At 44.3% G+C, this 19,507-nt stretch overlaps 4 protein-coding genes across 5 annotated transcripts; 1 reads left to right on the top strand and 3 right to left on the bottom strand.

Moving 5' to 3' along the window:
• Nucleotides 1-542: 542 nt before the first annotated feature.
• Nucleotides 543-4,074, bottom strand: LOC108068510 (uncharacterized). The gene is made up of 3 exons (XM_017158137.3): nucleotides 3,688-4,074; nucleotides 3,303-3,626; nucleotides 543-2,879 (listed from the first exon to the last, which is right to left on the bottom strand). Exons 1-3 carry the CDS (start codon nucleotides 3,990-3,992, stop codon nucleotides 629-631), a joined length of 2,880 nt encoding a protein of 959 aa, XP_017013626.2. The 5' UTR covers nucleotides 3,993-4,074; the 3' UTR covers nucleotides 543-628.
• Nucleotides 4,075-4,771: 697 nt separating this feature from the next.
• On the top strand, nucleotides 4,772-6,080 carry cona (corona). The gene is made up of 4 exons (XM_017158111.3): nucleotides 4,772-4,981; nucleotides 5,038-5,334; nucleotides 5,531-5,706; nucleotides 5,860-6,080. The coding sequence occupies exons 1-4, from the start codon at nucleotides 4,880-4,882 to the stop codon at nucleotides 5,927-5,929; spliced, it is 645 nt and encodes a 214-aa protein (XP_017013600.3). The 5' UTR covers nucleotides 4,772-4,879; the 3' UTR covers nucleotides 5,930-6,080.
• A 47-nt stretch (nucleotides 6,081-6,127) lies between these two features.
• On the bottom strand, nucleotides 6,128-9,620 carry Vha100-4 (Vacuolar H[+] ATPase 100kD subunit 4). Its single transcript, XM_017158110.3, has 4 exons — nucleotides 9,382-9,620; nucleotides 7,132-9,003; nucleotides 6,510-6,753; nucleotides 6,128-6,455 (listed from the first exon to the last, which is right to left on the bottom strand). The coding sequence occupies exons 1-4, from the start codon at nucleotides 9,523-9,525 to the stop codon at nucleotides 6,190-6,192; spliced, it is 2,526 nt and encodes an 841-aa protein (XP_017013599.1). The 5' UTR covers nucleotides 9,526-9,620; the 3' UTR covers nucleotides 6,128-6,189.
• A 427-nt stretch (nucleotides 9,621-10,047) lies between these two features.
• Vha100-2 (V-type ATPase subunit a family protein Vha100-2) lies at nucleotides 10,048-19,430 on the bottom strand. 2 transcript variants are annotated; one of them, XM_017157966.3, is made up of 6 exons: nucleotides 19,254-19,430; nucleotides 13,492-13,629; nucleotides 11,794-13,424; nucleotides 11,313-11,571; nucleotides 10,711-10,945; nucleotides 10,048-10,652 (listed from the first exon to the last, which is right to left on the bottom strand). In XM_017157966.3, exons 2-6 carry the CDS (start codon nucleotides 13,606-13,608, stop codon nucleotides 10,387-10,389), a joined length of 2,508 nt encoding a protein of 835 aa, XP_017013455.2. In that variant the 5' UTR covers nucleotides 13,609-13,629; nucleotides 19,254-19,430; the 3' UTR covers nucleotides 10,048-10,386. The 2 variants fall into 2 exon arrangements, with proteins under 2 accessions (XP_017013455.2, XP_017013456.2); XM_017157967.3 differs by lacking the exon at nucleotides 19,254-19,430 and adding an exon at nucleotides 17,038-17,191.
• Between the last annotated feature and the right edge of the window lie 77 nt (nucleotides 19,431-19,507).

Here is a 19,507-nt window from a genome sequence, read left to right as displayed (position 1 = left end):
TTAGCCGCTTTCTTGGCTCCTCTTTGCGCCCGTTTTCAAGAAAGAGCGCAGCAAAGAGGGAGAAAAAATAGTTACCAGCAATAAGAGAAAGATCTGGGGAGTGGGTTCCAAGAAAGCGGGTCTGGAAAAGCCACCTGTCGGGAGCTTCACAAGGCTTTTCAAGCAATGAGCTTCGAATTATGATTAAAATAATGGCAAGTAATTACATTTGGTAACAGCCAAAACATTATTACTGCATGAGAAACTTAATAAAATCGTGAAAAGGCTATTATAATTTTAATATATATCACTTCCCTAAACTTTAAAAGAAGTAAAATGTGCCTTTACATGACATAAATAAATCCACAAAATGTAATTTGTATTTCATTTTATTTTGCAGATGACATATGAATAAGTACAATATAGAAAGCTCATCCAATCTAGTAAAAGCTTAGCCTAAGCCCATCTAGTTCGTTGCTTGAGTCCTGTGAATTTTTATTTGAGTGAGATAGTTCCTCGAGAGCTATCGCACAAATAATCTTTCATTAAATGCAAACAAGGAGTATATTATACATCAATACATATTTACATTAGATTTCAATGAAGATGGTATACACAAGTAAGTTAAAAATCATAAGATAAAATGTTTCTACTTCTCGATGCTGTTTTCCCTGCGTGGCCTTTGAATCTCCGAATCCGCATCCAAGTGCTTGGTCAAGGTGTTGTACCACTCGTTCATGTGGCTGGAGATGATGTTTATGAAGCGAGAGACCTTTGTTTTCACAGTGCTAACGAGACTTTCGGAGAGTTTGGTGAGACTGCGATCTTTGCCAGAAGTCTGTGTCCTGCTGTTATTCTTCATGATCTTTGACTCCTTCTCCTCCTTGGGCTTTTCCGAGTTGCTATCCACCTTGTACTCGTAAAAGGTGTACTTTCCCAGGGGCAGCATCTCATCGCGATCCGCCTTATCGATGGCATTCGAGGGCAGTTCATCTAGGGAATTGGTAAGGGCACGACGTCTTCTCATCGCCGGAAGATCCCACCAGGAGGTGATGCCTTCATCCGCCGTCTTCTGGGGTAATTTCTGATGCAGAGCAGGGGCTGATTTCTTTGATCCAAAAAGGTCCTGCGTGAGGGATTTCTTCCCGGTACTTTCCGACTCCAGCGAACTCTCCCGCATGCCCTCATCTCCCAGGGAAAACTCGTGCTCATGTTCGTTAATGTGGCTGAGGAAATGCTTTCCCAGCTCCTGCTGGGCCTGCAGAAAATCATTGGCCACGTGACCTATTCTGGAGTGCCGTCTCCTGGCGCTTGGTACAGGTTCCACCACATCCTCTTCGGGTTCTTCTACAGCTTTAGATTTGATTGAAGCCCCTTTGGCCATGGTAGCCTTGCTGGAGAAGGGTTCCGGAAAGAGCAGGGAGTTCAAGGTGGCGCCCAGATTCAGTCGCTTGCTCGGCTTGGGAGCCGGCAGAGCCTCGAAGAATTCCGTGGGCAGTAGACGCAGCTTGGCGCGTCCTTCTGTTTGCTCCGGTTCCTGCTCCTGTTCATCTTCCTTTTCCTCGACCCTTTTGATGATCTTCAGCTGATTCTTGACCTTGGTTCGGCGTTTCTTGGGTACCTCCTGTTCAGCTTCCTGCTCCTGCTCCTCGCCATCCACACTCTCTATATGCTTCAGATGCACATCACCTTCCGGCAGTCGCGTATAAGTGGGTGTCTCCTCGGATTTCTCACCGATCCGCTTGAAGAACTTCTCCTCATCAAACTCGTCAAAGTCGAAGAGCGGTTTGTTCTTTCTCTCGGGCTTACGGATCTCGGTAATCTTCTTGGTCAGCGCGGTTTTCTTGCCCTGACGATTGTAGAAAAAGGGTCCCGAATAGCTGGAAGTGCTGCGCTTGGAACGCTTTTTGTCCATATCGCGGGTTTGCTCAAGAACCTGGTATAGCCAGGCCAAAGCCTTGTGGGGCTTTACAGACTGCGTCTTGGATTGGTCCTTGTCATCGCCCGCCTCCCGCTTCAGAGGATCGTCATCCTTGAAATGCTGCAGCAGGCGATCGAGAAGAGTCTCTGGAGTTTCCTCCTTATCGATAACAAACCGCCGATTGCGATTGATGGAACTCTGCACCGATCCCCTGGCCACTGCCGTCTCCTCGATCAACCGTTGGAGCAACCGATCGGCGGAACTGTACCGAGATGAACGACGCTTCTCCTTGGAGGAGGAAGACTCGCTACTGGAATCCCCCGCCTCGATTTCCGTGAACTGACAGTGCTCCAGATTGACATCGGGCAGAACCCAGAAACTCACCGACATGCTGGGCGTGATCAGCTGAAGGGGTTTAGTTGGATCAATGGGCTTGATCAGGGGACGCAGTGTGGTGTTCAGATGCAAACGGACATTATTCAGCTGCACCCTTTGCTCCAGACCGGTGAGCACATACTGCCAGATCTCACTGCTGCTCATGGAACTCTTCACCGTAATCGTGGTGGGCTGCTCCTCCGTGTTGACCACCATGAAGGCCAATCCTCCGGAGACGGCATTCGCACAATGGGTATACAGCTTGTTGCTGGGGGCAAAGACATTTAGAGGTCGGGCGGGAAACACCCGCGATCCCATGACCTTCTTGAACAGCGCCGTCACATAAAGACCGAAATTGGGTCGCTCAAAATCCTGCAGGGTCATTCGCTTGAAGATCACATCGAATCCACTGGCGGCCGCATCGCCCATAGTCTGGGCCCAACGCAGGGCATCCGTGGTCTCGTCACCCACCATCCTTTGCGAGGATCGCTCCTCCGGCAGGGTCAGCCACAAGGGAACCCGCTGTTGCTGAAGGATTCGCAGGGCAGGATCACTGTCGTACAGATAGCTTCCCAGACTCGTTTTGGGCAGCATGTTGGCGGGCCTAAGAGACGTGGTATAATAAACTATATAAAACCAAGCAGATCATTCCTATTAATTTACAAATCGTAAAAATGTTAAATTTCCTATTATTACTCATTAATTTTCCGATCGTTCCTATGGCAGCTATATGATATAGTGTTCCGATTTTGAAAAAATTGTATTCGAAATTCAGAATTGAATAAAAAATGGTATTTTCAAATGTAGGAGGTTATATGTTAAAAAACACCCAAGATATAATTTTTTTACATTTTTTTCCCCGATTATTCCTATGGGAGCTATATGATATAGTTGTCCGATCCGGATTGTTTCGACATATATGCTACATAAAAAAAGAAAGAAAACTTTTGCGAAAGTTTTAACCCGATAGCTTTAAAACTAAGAGAAATTATAATACCCTCTGCAAGAGTATAATCCCTGAACTTACTGTGTCCAACCAAAAGCCGTATTCAGATCCTTGGACATCTCCACATATCTCTTGGTCTCATCGGCACTGCTTCCCGCCGAGATGTCAGCCCCCATCAGTCGCCAGTCGTCCACATAGGGTTTAAAAGTATCCGTCATCAGCTTGAGAGTTCTTAATTCCTGGACGTAATCCTTGGCCCTCGAGGTTCCAAAATCCGTGCCCAGCTGCCAGATGCAGTCGGTGATGCCCACCATATAGGAGGTGTTCAGGATCTTGAGCGTGTGCATGGAGTCCCACTCATCGGGGGCATAAGGAACGGGAATGATCATGGTCCAGTTGACGGCCCTTCGAATTTAAACTCTTAAATTATGTGAGAGGAAAATAGGAGCGGAGGTAACCGACTTACCGCGTCCAGCGATTGAAGCCCTTCCAAATAATCTTGGTGGGATTTCGCAGTCTACTCGGCGCATTGCTGGCAAAATAGAAATCGCCCACGAACTTGATGTGCGCATCTCCCAGCAGATTGGCCAAATTGGTAACGGCCTTGCGATTTTTACCATCCAGAGCATCGTACAGATCCTCCGGCCGGACGGCAAAACTCACAAATTTTTCGTTCACATCGTTGTAAGGACGATTCACATGGAGCTGAACCAGGGTATCAGCCCAGCAGACAACCGCGAGGCCCAAGAGAACCACAGACAAATACCACATACTTTAATCCAGAGTTAGAGATACTTAGAGATGGATGGACTGGAGACCTGCCCGTTGCTCGATGGCTCCACAACTGACCGGAGTTCTGGAATTAGCCACCTCTAAATAAACTCCCAGACTGAGCACTTCCATCCAATTTCGCTGCCCTCCGCAATAATTTTCCGCTGAGCGCTGCCCTCAATGCATTTGGAGTGACCTTTTTGCGCTGCACCACCCAACGTAACCCAAACCCACATGAAAGTGGGCCGTGGGTCGGAATGCTGCGTTTATCAATGAACCATGAGCTGACCCACTGAGGTTGGGGTTAGACTGCAGAGGCCACTTTTCTTAGGCATCCTCGCTCACGGTCACGGTTTATTAGAAGTGAAGTACGGAGAACGTACAAATAAAAAGGTTACCCATGAAAGTTTAAAGTTACAATGACCTTTTATAAGATATATCACACCAAATTATATTTACCAACTGCTCTGTAGAGTAAACTCACCTTTCTGATTGTTTTTTATAAGCTATTTAAAATTTAGTTAGTTATTATTTTCACCAAGTAACGATAAGAAATGATAATAGGTATAGGTATTTATGTGTTCGCTAATATTACAGCTATTTTATTAGAGATAATAAAGTAACATTCGCTTAACAATTTTAAAGATTTTGGTTAACGTTGCTACTTAACGTTTTTAAAATTTAAAGAGTGCGCTCTAAAATAGATCGATATCGAAATCAGTGCCATCGATTGCTATCGAAATCGACATATTGGTCGTTGTTCAACACTAGTTCCGCCATCTTGCTTTTACTTCTGCCAGAAATTCCGCCAGATTTTTCGCCGAGCTTAAAAATATTATAAAAAAGGCAAATAAAACTTAAATTGAGGACCGCAAACTAGCAAAACAATGACTTCCGACAACGAAAAGAAGGAGAATATTGAAGGTGCGGCACAACCTGCAGAGGACCCGGCTGTGAACGCTTCTTTGCAGAAAAACCTGATTGAATTGGCAAGTCACGAATCCTTGCAATATTTTGCTTAAACTAACATTCATTTTGAATGCAGCGTGCCGAAAATGCACGTCGAGCAGCACGGATCGCAGATATGAAGAATCAGATGAATGAACTCATGGCCGAAAAGTACCGCGCTTTGTGCAAATTGACACATGTCAGGACAGGTCAGAGCCTGCAGCCCGATATCCGAGCTATGTGTTCCAAGAACGCTAAGATTATAGAGAATCTGAAGAAGCTGCTCGAAGTAAAGAATAAAATGGATCGTTCCTGCGATGATCAAAGCAAGAAAGCCAACGAGGCCAAGGAGCCGCTGATGAAGGAGAGTCCCTTTGATGAATACACTGCGATGGTATGTGGGGTGCTCCTGAGCTCTAGGGACTATAAATAACTCTCTTACTTGCAATACTTATACGGTTTACAATTGCAGTCGCGAAATTAAATTCAATTAATATTTCCAAAACTTTTCCCTTAAATTATATTCATATTCAAACAATTTCTTCATGTTTCTTGAAATTTATTTAATTAAAAATTTCGTACTGTTTCAGCCATACCATGAACTAAAGAAATGCATTGCCGAGGTGTCTAAGAGAGTGGCCAAAATACGTGAAGAGACTTCTGCTAAAGCCGAGGAGCTTTTGATTAAAAAGAAGTCATTCATCGATACCAAAAAGTCCTTGCTTGGTGAAATCCGTGCTCTAGCGCACGTCGAACGGGATGCCACGTAAGTAACTACAAAAATGTGCCTCCTAGGTTGTTAAACAAAACATAGAAAACAAATTTATTCATTTAAACTAATGTATATAAAAACTTACAACATTTTTTATGATCCTTAAGCTAGACTCCTAATGAAAAAATGTTCTTATTTTCATAACAGCGAATTGATCGAAAACCTTAAATCGGAAATTTCCATCCAGAAGTCGGTCAAAAAACTCAATCGTTACTAATGTAGAGAATACAACATATAATGAAGAAGCCAAACGTTTATCATTACTATTTCCTCACTAACTTAAAAAATGAAGATTTGATTTATCAAAGATTATGAAATATAACCTCAACTTGAAATTAATTGGGATAACAACTTGAATACAAACCAAAAGACCATTTTTCCGTTTGTTAAAACTTAAATAAATAAAGCATACTACTTGATTTTGAAATGCTTCTTTATTTAACTTTCTTAAAAATGAGGGACTCATTCCCTGACCGTTTAATCATCTTCGACTACGATCAATATGTCTCTGAAGCAGAAGGGAGTGAACGGATAGCCGTTGCCCACGTAGAACTTGCTCATGAACTCCACCCAGTGCAGACGCAAAGTGTGCAGAAAGGCGGACAGACCCTCCATCATCACCATGATGGCGATGGTGAAGAACTCCCAGACGGCAAAGATGAAGAACAGCCCAATGGCGCCCACATAGCCGTTCATCTGCAGTCCCATCGCCAGCACCATGGTCCACAGCACCTCCGAGAGCTCTGAAACAAGATCTCCTATTAGTAGAGAATCAATTGGAGAATCATTAGACTTACGGGCATGAGCCAAAGACAAGGCCCAGAGACGCAGATAGGAGGCCGTGTGCGAGATGGTACTGAGGATATACTCGATTGTATGGATGGCCTGGTGGATCCAGATTTCGCTCATTGGCTCGTCATCCTCCTCGTCGTGTCCGCCCGACTCGTGGGCTTCGGCTACCTCCGTAATGATGATCTCCTTGCCTGTGGTAACCTCGATCTTCTCCACGATCTCGTCAACCTCCACAACTGGGCCGGCGGGCTAAAGGGTAGAAATTATATTCAATCAATATTCAATTAACATGTTAAATGTCAAAGTGTTAAGGTCAAAAAAAGTTATTGACTTGTGTGTAAAAAATTGTATCCTACATATGTTCGAAACATAAGTAACACACATATGTCATTTCTGTTATTTACACGACGATTTTTTTACACAGCGTGTTTTTAACACGAAATGAAATGTAATTTTCATTTGTGTTAATAACGCATTGTGTAAAAAACACAAGTGAGCTGTGTGTGCTAACAATTATTTTTCTCATTTTAACACTTTTGTATTTGACACACATGTAAAATACTATTTTTCATGTTTTTAACTTGTGTGTCAATTTCCGAACCCTATATTCAATCCCCAAAATCTCACCCTGTTGCGTCGCTGGTACTTAATGTACAGAGGCTTTCCGAGCAGTATCCACGGTATGCAGAGAATGGCCACCACCAGGAAGATCATCTCGAGATTTCGCTGGATGGGGAACATGTTCACTTCGCAGCCCGGCGACGCCGTCTCCGTCTTGAAGAGCACCATGTCGATGAACATGATCAGCACCGAGGGAGCGCAGCCGGGACTGTCGGCCGTTATGTCGGTGGTCGGACTGTACTTGACCCACTTGTAGAACATCATGAAGCACATGTAGCCGAACATGAGCAGCAGGAAGAGGACCTGCGGCACGAACTGCAGGATGATGTAGGCGTACTTCTTGAAGAACACAAAGTTCTCCACCGACATGCAGACGCCGAAGACCATGTGCAGCACTCCGAAGATGATCGACAGCTTCATCTTGTAGGTGTTCAGGAAGATGATCTTGTTGGAGGCCGACTGCCAGATGGGATCGATGCCCATGGGGTAAACGCCGCGCGTGGCCACCGAGGGATTCAAAGTCAGTGTGGGATTGGTCAGCACGGTGGTTCGATTGTAGACATTCACCCAACGAGTGCCGAAGACGTTGATCGATTTGGAGAAGATGTCGTTGTAGTGGAAGCCCGTGTACATGGCGAACAGACCCATCAGCATGATAATGTAGCGTCCGGCGAAGAAGATGGTCCAGATCTCGCCACCGCGCTTCTTGACCAACCGCTTCTCGTCAATGACCATCCACAAACCGAGCAGGAAGAGGATGGTGCCGTGACCCATATCGCCGAACATCACGGCGAACAGGAAGGGAAAGGTGATGCAGGTGTACAGACCCGGATTCACCTCCCGGTAGCCGGCGATTCCGTAGGCATCGATCAAATTCTGGAAGCCACGCGTGAACTTGTTGGTCCGGAAGTGGGTCGGTGGCTCCTTCTTGGTGTCCAGCACGTTGATGAACGAGGGCACAGTGCTGCCCACACTGGCTGAGCCCGCGGCGAGGGCCACCTCCACCAGCTCCAGCTCCCGCTTGGGCACCCAGCCCTCGCCAATCAGGCACTTGCTGCCCAGATCCACGTTGAACAGGTTCAGCGTGTGGTAGATGCCCTTCATCTTCTTGACCATGGCACTCCAGGTGGGCAGCTGCTTGAGGGCAGCCTGCAGGACGCAGGTCCTGTGGTCACTCGTCTGGTTAATGATGGCCTGCAGATCCTCCAGCCGCGTCTTCACGTTCTTCACCATCTCCTGGCGCTCGGAATGCGAACTGGGACAGGGATACATGTGGGCATGGAAGCCAGTGCACACCTTGCGGATCCTGGCCTGCAGCTGATCGCCCTGGAAGAAGACCACGAAGACGCTTTTGTGCAGAACACTGCCCGTCTTGGGATCCGTGAGGGCCACATCCACATCGCAGCGGCGGACGAAGACATTGCCGCGGGAAATGCGCCACAGCATCCGCTCGAAGGCGTACTCCCGCTCCCGGCTGATCACTCCCGCCACAAAGCCCAGGTGGCCATTGGACTGCTCGGGATCGCGGTGGGTGCCCTTCTTGTTCAGATCGAAGTTGTGCGATTCCTGATCCGAGAAGAACTGATCGGTGCGCTCCAGCACTTGGATCATTTCGCTCAGCTCAAGGTAGCTGGTTTGCAGATTTATATTATTGGCGGCCAGCTCCATGATCTCGGTCTCTGTCTTCTCCAGATGCAGCTCCAAATCGATGATCTCACGCGGCTGCGGAGCCGGCGGGAAGTCATCCATCAGGTCGAGCACCTTGTGACCCTCCTTGTTCAGCTCGGCGGTCACGTAACGGATGCGACGCTCCAATTCATCGCAGCGTCTCACCTCGCCGACGAATTTTCGCTGCTGGGCGTTCACTTTCTCATTTAGCTATCAATAGGGGATGGGAATAATAAATAGGTTAGACATAACATTAATTTTATATCCTAAATCAATTTATTTCCTTGTATTGATAGTATCGATGTATAACGAAAAAAAGCCAATTATTTGTTCAATTCTTTGGAATAATTAGAATTTCTTGCTATCCGCTTGGATAATAAATACTTTAAACATAACATTAATTGTATATCCTTAATCAATTTATATCCTTAGATTGATAGTATCGATGTAAAACGAAAGATAGCCAATTCTTTGTTAATTTCTTTGGAATAATTAGAATTTCATGCTATTCGCTTTGGGACAACTAACCTGTTGCTATACCATAGTTTCAGAATCTTCCATTTTATACCCTTTTAAGAAATCACTTACGTCACGGAACTGGACAACTCCCACTTCACCCAGGGCGGCGATCGTATCGTAGGCTGCCTCCGGCTGCAGATACATCTGCACCAAGGACATCACCTCGCTGCGAAAAATGCTGTCGCTCTCCTTATTGCTCCACCACTTGGCCATGATTACGGATTTTGTGTTCCTTTTCCGGGCTACAAGATTCCGGACTGGGCTCCACACTATTGGAGCGCCGCTGAAGAACTGATCGTTCTGGTCACTTGACTTGGACGAGGAAGGTTCTGTGGTAGTTGCTGACCCACGAGCTACTTTCCAGGCTTATCAGTGGAAACGATTCGCCTGCCTTGGATAAATATTTGGGGAACTTGGGGCCCAATTGATCCATCCATCAACATGATGGAATGTCCGCTCCCTCAATTGCAACTCCCCTTTCCCAGTCTTTCACTTATCAGTAAATAGTTTGCCAGTTAGAATTAAAAATCAATTGTTAGATAATTACAAAGTGATTTTCTGTTCATCACATATATAAAAGTAAATATTTGGATGACTAACAATATTTTAGGACATCCCAAAAGAATACTATACAAATGAAATGAAACCTTTATAAAAGTTACAACCAAACTCATTCCCAAGTTCACTAGGAAAGACGTCCTAAAAAACGTTGCATAAATAGACATTTCAAACATATTTGCTGTTCTCTTCTTTGCTGTATATTTATTACAATTAGTATTTGTATAAGTAGTTATTTATAACAATGAATATCAAATTATTGCTTTTAAAAGGGGTTTTTGAGAATACTAGGCACAACTCAAAAGAGGAATACTTTGACCATATGTGGAATACAAAACGGAGGATACAAAAAAAATGTGGGAAGAGCACCACAATACTGACAATATCCAAAAAAAATTAAACAAAACAAAAATATTTAACAAACAATCAAAATAGTTCGGGCTGGGGGTAAACAAAGCTCGCCGATAATTGTATACATATTTCCCTAGTTTGAGCACATTCGAATAGGTTCACGGTTTACTCCTCCTCCTCGCCATCGAGAATGGCCTTGAAGCTGAAGGGCTGGAAGGCGTAGCCCATTCCCTCGTAGAACTTGCTCATGAACTCGACCCAGTGCAGACGCAGGGTGTGCAGGAAGGCGGACAGACCCTCCATGAGGACCAGGATGGCCAGGGTGAACAGGCACCAGGCGCCGAAGATGATGAACAGACCGATGGCACCGCTCACGCCTTGCATTTTCAGGCCCAGGGACAACACCATTTGCCACAACACCTCGGAGAGCTCTGCAATTTATGAGGCATCAGTAACTGAATTCAATGGACCACTTTTAGGGATACTTACGGGCATGAGCCAGGGACAGAGCCCAGAGACGCAGATAGGAGGCCGTGTGCGAGATGGTACTCAGCACGTACTCGATGGTGTGGATGGCCTGGTGGATGTAGATTTCGCTCATCGGCTCGTCATCGTGGCCGTGCGCACCGCCGGCGTTCTCCTCGTTGCCAGAGAAGCCCGTTGGCAGTGGGGTCTCGCCTTCGGCCAGTTCAATGTTGCCGGTCAGCTGACCATTGTGGTTGGCCTAACGGGGCAATAAGAACAAAGGATTAATACATAGTTCAAATCAGGGTTCGGAATTTAACACACATGTTAAAAACATGTAAAATTGTATTTTACAGTGTAAGCAAAGTTTTTGACATTTGTGAAAAATAATTGTTTTACACAATGTGTTATTAACGCGACGTGTTTTTTACACACTGTGCTTTTAACACAAATGAAAGTTACATTTTATGGACATTAATAATTTTTCAACTACAGAAAACCGTGAATTTTTCAGTTCAACATATTTTTCTGACGTCTGATGTCAAAAACTCATTGGCTAAAAACACGTTGTGTAAAAAACACGTCGTGTTAATAACTAAAACTAAAACATTTCACATGAAACTTACATGAGCCTTGTTCTTGCGGGTGAACTTGATGTACAGCGGCTTGCCCAGCAGCATCCAGGGAATGCAGCACAGACCGATGAGAACGAAGGCCTTCTGCAGCTGGGGCTGCGACTCAAACATGAACTCGTTGCATCCCTTTGGCGGCTCGGTGTTCTTGAACAGCATCATGTTGATGAACATGATCAGTACGGAAGGAGCGCAGCCGGGGGTTTCCGCCTGGATGCTCGTCCTGGCGTTGTAGCTGAACCACTTGAAGAACCTGAGGGCAAACCAAGTTTATTAGATCAATGATGGTATAAATAGCAGGGTTCGGAATTTAACACACATGTTAAAAAAAATTGCATTTTACAGTGTGAGCAAAGTTTTTGACATGTGTGTTAAAATCACGTTGTGTAAAAATCACGTTGTGTTAATAACACAAATAAACTGTGTGTGTTTATTATGTTTCTAACATAGTTAAATAGTTTAGAGGCCAACTCACATCATGAACACCATGTAGCCGAAGAGCAGCAGCAGGAAGAGGATCTGGGGCACGAACTCCAGGAAGATTGAGGCATAGCGCTTGAAGTGGGTGAAGTTGACGACCGACATGCACACACCGAAGACCATGTGCAGAACACCGAAGATGATCGAGAGCTTCATCTTGAAGCTGTTCAGGAAGATGATCTTGTTGTCGGCCAGCTGCCACACGGGATCCATTCCGAAGGGATAGACACCCACGGCGGAGCTGTTGGGCGGCAACTGAAGGTTTGGATTGCTCAGCACCGTCGTCGTATTGTAGTTCTGGAACCAACGCGATCCAAACAGGTTCATCGACTTGGAGAAGACATCGTTGTAGACCAGACCGGTGTACATGGCAAACAGACCCATCAGCAGGATGATGTAGCGACCGCCGAAGAAGATGTTCCAGATCTCACCGCCATTCCGGATGCGGGCCAACTTGCGCTCGCAGAGAACCATCCAGGCGCCGAACAAAACGAGGATAAGGCCGTGGCCCAGATCGCCGAACATCACGGCGAACAGGAAGGGGAAGGTGATGCAGGTGTACAGGGCGGGATTGCACTCCCTGTACGAGGCCACTCCATAGGCGTCGATCAGATTCTGGAAGCCACGGGTGAACTTGTTGGTCCTATTGAAGGTCGGCGGCTGCTCGTTGGTATCGATGACGTTCAGGAACGAGGGAATGGTGCTGCCCACGGCAGCGGAGCCATCGGACAGAGCCTTCTGGACGACGGGCAGGTCCTTGGTGGGCACCCAGCACTCGCCGATCAGGCACTTCTTGGTCACGTCCATGTTGAACAGATTCAGCGTGTGGTAGATGGCCTTCATCTTCTTGACCATGATCGACCACGAGGGCAGGTTCTTGGACACGGTGGCCAACACACGGCTGCGGTGATCCTCCGTCTGGCTGAGGACCAACTTCAGATCCTCCAGGCGAGTGCGCACATTGCGCACCATCTCCTCGCGCTCGTTGTGCGAACTGGGACAGGGATACAAAGAGGCATGGAATCCCGTGCACACCTTCTTGATGCGGTTCTTCAGCTGCTCGCCCTGGAAGAAGGCCACGAAGACGGTCTTGTAGATGGGATGACCGGTCGCCGGATCGTTAAGTGGCTCATCCAAATCGGAGCGCTTCAGGAAGACATTGCCCCTGGAAATGCGCCAGAGCATCCGCTCGAAGGCGAACACTCGCTCCCGGTTGATCACACCGGCCACAAATCCTAGCCTGCCGCGATGCTGGGCGGCTGCCTCGTTGTCGCCGCCACCAGCTCGGTTGGAGGAGTCCAGATTGAGGACCTCCTGGTCGGAGAAGAAGCCCTGCGTGTTCTCCAGCACCTTGCGCAGTTCGGTGAGCTCCAGATAGTTGGACTTCATGTTCACCTCGTTCTGGGCCAGCTCGATCATCTCCGACTCGGTCTTCTCGAGGTGAGCCTCCAGATCGATGATCTCGCGTGGATTGGGGGCACGCGGAATATCGTCCTGGATGTCGGGCAACACGATGCCGTCCTTCTTGATCTCCGTCTCGATGTAGCGGATCTTGCGCTCCAGCTCATCGCAGCGACGCACCTCGGTGACGAACTTCCGCTGGAAGGCGTTCACATTGACATTCAACTGGTGGTTCGGGGATAAAAGATATATGATTAGTCGAGATACTTTGCTAAAGACAATCCGTACTTACGTCGCGGAACTGCACGCAGCCGGTTTCGCCCAGCTCGGATACGGAGGTGTACGCGGCCTCCGGCTGAATGAACATCTGGCAAAGTGCCATCTCCTCACTACGGAACATGTCCCCCATCTTGGCGACTGCTTACGTTCCCTGTGGGCGAAAAGGGGGTGGGGATGGGGGTTAGTTTCGGCATTCCGCAGACGTGCAATTAAAATAAGGAAAGGCACCGCAACAGACCACGGTTTGTTTGAGTGCTTTGTTTTGTCTCGTCTGGTATGGGCTGAATATCGTAAACGATAAACAATGTTGATGCATAGGGAAAAATTAGGGTCAGAAAGGGGGTTCGAAAATTGTACATCTTTCAAATAATTGAACTATTCAATATAATACTTCAGATCCATTGTCATACTTTTCCCCTATCTTTTAAGTTATTAAAAGGAAAATATAAGAAATCTTATAATACATTAAAATGTCAAAAAATGTAAATTTTCCTAATATTTGTGATGTTTTAGTGATTATTCGCCCCATCCATTATCAAACTTTAATTGTTTCTTATTAAAAGGAAAATTATAGAAATTTTGTATTCTATTTCTATCTTTAATTCTATTTCCATTAAAAATAATACTTATGCTTGTACATTTTCTTAATATTTTCCTTTTATTACCAACTTTTTTCTTAGTGCTTCTTCGCCCCCTATTCAACCCGACATATTTATGTACAAATTTCGCTGGCTTGCTCTGCAAATGATTTTATTTATTTGTCTTTCATTTGTTTTTCTTTGGTGTGGAATGGCAATCACTCTATTTTCAGCTCCATATGGCGCTCGGACTTGGCCGAATCTCACCATGTGTTTTGGCTTTCCGTTCAACAAGAGAATTAAACAATACAGTCAATATACTAAGACACCAAATAAGTATCGGCTTCTCAATTACAACACCTTGTCACGTTCTACAGTACATGAATTTAAATGCAAAATCACGTAACTTCAAACGGATCGTTAAGTGCAAAGATATTTCAAACTCGTTGTGGGGGTTTGGGATTTTGTAATTAAACTTAGGATTTTATAAAACCAATAAAATTGAAAGAAAAAAAAATGACTAACGTCATTATGTGTGTTTAAACAATAATATTTAAAGGCCAAAACCTTTCCCAAGGAAATCATTTATGATATAAACACAGTTCCAATTCCTAGAATTTACTAATTTACGATCAGGCCATTAAGATATCTTGTTTTTACGAATGTCGCACTTATTGTTTATAGATGTCTAGCCAGACCAAATGGCATAGTTAGCCATTTCAATTTATCTGAAACCCATTTAAACGAAATTTCGTCCTCTATACCCAAAATGTCACTTTTTCAAGTAGATCATATAGAAGTGGTGTACTTGCAAGACTATTTTCATCGCAATCTTAACTTATTTGCTTGAGTTATCTCTAGACCCGCTGCAATATTATTTACGGCCCCAGAAAACAGTTCTTATCGCTATGTGGACTGTAAATGCATTCTCTTTCTAGACTCTTTTCCTGAAGTCAATTTAAGCACCCAAAACCGAGGAAACATATGCGGGTACATTATATAAATTATGGTTCAGCAAATCAACTGATAATTGTAACCCTATCAAGAACACCACGACCATGTGCAAATAGAGTTGGCTTCTCCCAAAATCGGTGAAACTCAGATAATGCAAGTAATTACTGTTTTTGATTTAATTGGGTCGTCTGTGGGTGGGTTGCTGAGTTGTGGAATGACATATTGGAAGTGGGGTAAGGCGGGGCAGATCCTGGGGAAAAGCCGCAGTCCACAGTCCGCATTGTGATGTCTGCACTCGAGAGCATTTCGCCATTTCGCAGTGTACACACAGACGACACCAAGGTTTGTTGTGACATCATCGGGCCAAACAGTCAACTACACGGCGACGTCAGCCTCGCACATTATCGAACTTTAATGGGTCCCCCGGTCCCGGGATCCCGTCCAAATTCCCATTCCCGCTGCCCGACAGGAGGAATTAGCTTTTGCTTTTTGCGGTAGATATAAAACGTATGATGTTGTTATATGTAGACGTATTTATACACACATTAGTAGTATGCTTTATAAAAAACATAAGGAATATATTCTTGCGAAAGACAAATAGGAACACTGCACCAAAAATATCTTAAACGATAAAGGAATATATTTTTTATTACACAAAAAAATTTAAAAGCCTAATATTCTTATCTTATATTTAATGGAACTTCCTGAAATGACTCTACCCAGAGAAACTAAGATATTATACAGCTGAATCATTTTGTAAACCCCTCTGCGAAAAAAACTACATGATATGCGACTTGCACATAATCATTGGGGTTTATACAATAATTCATAATTTAAGGAGAATTTTTCGCGCTCAGTGTAGGGGCGTTCGAGTCGTTTGTAAAACAGCATTAAAACAACAAACTGATGGCTCAGACAATTGGCCAGGAGCCAGTTAGTATAGAAACGTCATCGATATCCACCGAAAAACCCAACCCAGAGGTCTTCTGGGTCCATCAATCACATGACCAGCTTTTACAGTACCTAAAGTCGGATTGGAACTGTGGATTCGTAATTTGAATTCTGCCCAAGGTTTTTGCATATCGAGTTCGCAGTGGAATGGAACTGCTTATAGTATGACTGTACAACTTGATGCTCCCTATCGCCTGTTGATTCCCTTTGTCGTAAGTTATTTCGAGCAGTTTCAGCATTTTCGCTTAGACTTTTATCAGCACAACATTTATGTAGGTTGACACTTTTGTTGTTTGCCGTTTTATAACTAAGAACCGTTGGCTGGTTGTCGCCAGTTCGCTAAAAATAGCAGAGTCATGAAATTCGCAGCCTTAATTGCTCTTATTATTAATTATGAATATGGCTCATTCTCAGCTCGTTAAGGCTCATTTTAGAATGTTTGCCGACCAATTGTTTTTGTACATTTTTATCGCATTATTAAATTACTATTGGCGTGTGCCGAAACAGAAGCGTAGGGAAAATCCTTGTAGACCGGGCTCTCTAATATAGCGCGGCTACTTGTTAAATTTATAAAGCTATTGTTAAAAATTTACTGGGCTAATTAGCTCAGTTTTAAACAATATTTTTGGCACATTTGTGGGATTGCCCAAGGTCGACAGGTCGATAATTTATTAGTTATTGTAAGCCCTAGGAGTAAATAGTATCATAGCTTATGTTAGAACTAATAGGTTTTTACATATTTTGCCTATCAGGGTTGTTTCAATTTATAATTCTGTTCAAGGTATAGAAAATTCGACTTGGGAGAATTTGAATTGCAGAAAGAGGTCGTTTATATTTATAATTCATTGTTGGGTTAATTAAATATTTATCAACAGTTGGATACTTGGAGGGGTTTATCATTTTAAAGCAGATATGTGTGGCTATAGTTAGAAATCAACCACACACATATGTATGTATTATAATATTCGATATGATAATATTAAAACACCTAACGAATTATTCACTCGAAATTCGTAATCAAGAACAACCCCAAAACTCGATTGGTTTTGAAAACAGGTAATTGAATTGCAACTCGCCTGATCAAATGCTGTTTAATGATTCCACGAGCGCACTTTCGTTTTAATAAAACCAACAAAAAGTCGGGTTTCCAATGGCAATTGCCCAATATAACAATATCACAGTTCACACGCACAGCTCGAACACGAAAAAAATACTGAGCCAGAGCAGCTGAAAACCAACTGCTAACTGTAAACCAGTTCAACTTCAAAACGACGTTGCCGTTGCCATTGCCGTTTGCTCTCTCCTCTCCTACTGCTCTCCGCTTTGCTGGTCACTTTCGTGAGTGGACTCTAGCCTTGCGTGCGAGTGTGTGGGTGTAGGCTTCCACGATATACAGGTAAACTTCACTTGATCGAATTTTAAAAATGTCCTTAAACCGAGGTCTTCAAATAATAAAAAAAATATTTTTTTAATTTCATCAAATAAATATTGTATTCTTACTATCGGAGTTCCTATTCCAACTGTTTTGGAAAATATATATTATTTTAATCCTATTCTTTTGATGGAAATTTTAAGATAAAAATAATATTAAGAAGATTAATTTTCGGCTAAGTGCTGATTGCATTGATGAAGCTCTACTGTATTTGATAACTGTTGTTGCTGGTGTTGTTGTTGTTGCTCCTGGCTGACACACGCGAGTTGTGGGTGAGCCTTAATCACATTTAAACGAGCCGAGGGGGAGGCGGTGGGGCGATGAGAGAGCCAGCGAGCGGTTGACATTGACAACCCCCCTTTTTTCTTGGGAGCGGACGCACGCCCATGTGTGCGTAGGCTAATATCGCTACACTTCGAAGTTTCGTTAAATTTTTGCTCTGTTTTGTTTGTTTCTCTCTTTATCGCTCTCCTCTTTGGCTCTCCCGTCCGCTGCTCTCCCGCCGCTATTTGTTGTTAATTCGAACCCGAATATAACTTCTACTTTTTATTGTGCTTTTACGCTCAGTTTTATGACAATACCATTTTTTCCACTGCGGGTAATTAAGAACTCGCAGGGCACGAAAAAAAACGAACAAATTCAATGTGAATCCACAAATGGAGGCGATCGAGAAACAAAAACAGGCCACCACACTCATCTTTTTATTAACGCCAATTGTCGATTCAATTCATTTTCTTCAAATGCTCCTTGGCGAATAAAGATAGTAGTATTAAAACTTTTTCGTTGCGTCACAAAAACCATTATTCCCATATGGCACTGGACTTATCATCGAACCTATGGTCGAGAACTAAAAATAAATAAAAGTCGTAAAACGGAAGCCATCTGATAAAAAAAATTATCTTTAGAAACATTTTGTAAATTTCGGAATACTACAATAACTGCTTTTACAAAACTTATTATAAAAACTCCATATAATATCCATTCCCATAAGGCCTTAATAAAAAAAGCTCATTAAATTCTGCATTATTCCAATTAAAGTGCAGTGCCCAATGCCGATAAGCTATGGAGTTACGCAACTGGAGATCGGGGACTCGAGTGCGGGGCTTTATATGGCTAATACCCCAGACGACCACTTGTGCAGCAAATACTATACTTGAGATGTGAAACTGCTTGATTTCTAGAAAAGTTCAGATTTTCCATTCATAAACTGGGTCTGCGGCTGTGGCTAATCAGCAAGAAATTGATTGATCGATGGGAAGTGCTCGGTGGAAATTTATAGCGCGACCCATAAATCATAATCGACTGGAATTTATTGTGCGCTATTTGCAACTACTTGAGCTCAGCTTTTTTGGCATTCCGTCTCAGCGTAAGATTTTTCTAGGCAAAGCCGAAGATCACATGATAGCCCCCCCCCCCCCATACCATATGATTGCATAAAACTCGAAAACTCGCGACTCTGTAAGAGAGCACGACTCACAGACACTGTGGAGAGTATTATATTTATACGGGTCTGACTAACACTCACACTGCGAAAGTAGGTGCGTATCTGAGTATCTGAGAGATACTCGGGGGCTTACGAAAGAGATAGCGCTACGGTAGCCAGGTATCTGGCGCTCTGACTTTAGCTGTGACTTCGGGCAGGTGTTTGCACAATGGGTCCCATGACAGGTGAGCCACCCAGCTAACTAGTAGCTGTCATTAGCTAGCATCACGTGCCAAAGTGCAGGCAAATTGAGTTAATTTACCGATACTCCCTGCTGCCACAGCACGTGCTTTTGGTCAGTAGACTATAGTTTTTCGGGTATAGCCCCAAAACCCGAGATCACCTTGAACCCTGGGGTTTTCGAGTTTTTCGCTTACCTTCGCAGCTCCGAAAAAAGACACTAAATTCGATTCCCCGCGAGTGCGAGCGATAAATTTAGAACTTGTTTGTTGCCGAGCGAGAGTATCCGTAGTATCTGTATTTGAATCTCAATCGGAACCTGATTCGAGCGGAGCACACGTCTGCTCACCGCCAGCGATCGACTGCGTTTAAATTTGGCACTCGCTGCTCCGACTTGGGAACCTCGCGTCGCAGTTGCAAATCAGCTCTCCATATCTCTCACTCTCTATAA

The sequence above is a fragment of the Drosophila takahashii genome, chromosome 3R (genome assembly GCF_030179915.1).
Source record: "Drosophila takahashii strain IR98-3 E-12201 chromosome 3R, DtakHiC1v2, whole genome shotgun sequence".
NCBI classification, from domain to species: domain Eukaryota; kingdom Metazoa; phylum Arthropoda; class Insecta; order Diptera; family Drosophilidae; genus Drosophila; species Drosophila takahashii.
This window is presented reverse-complemented; position numbering and strand designations above follow the sequence as displayed.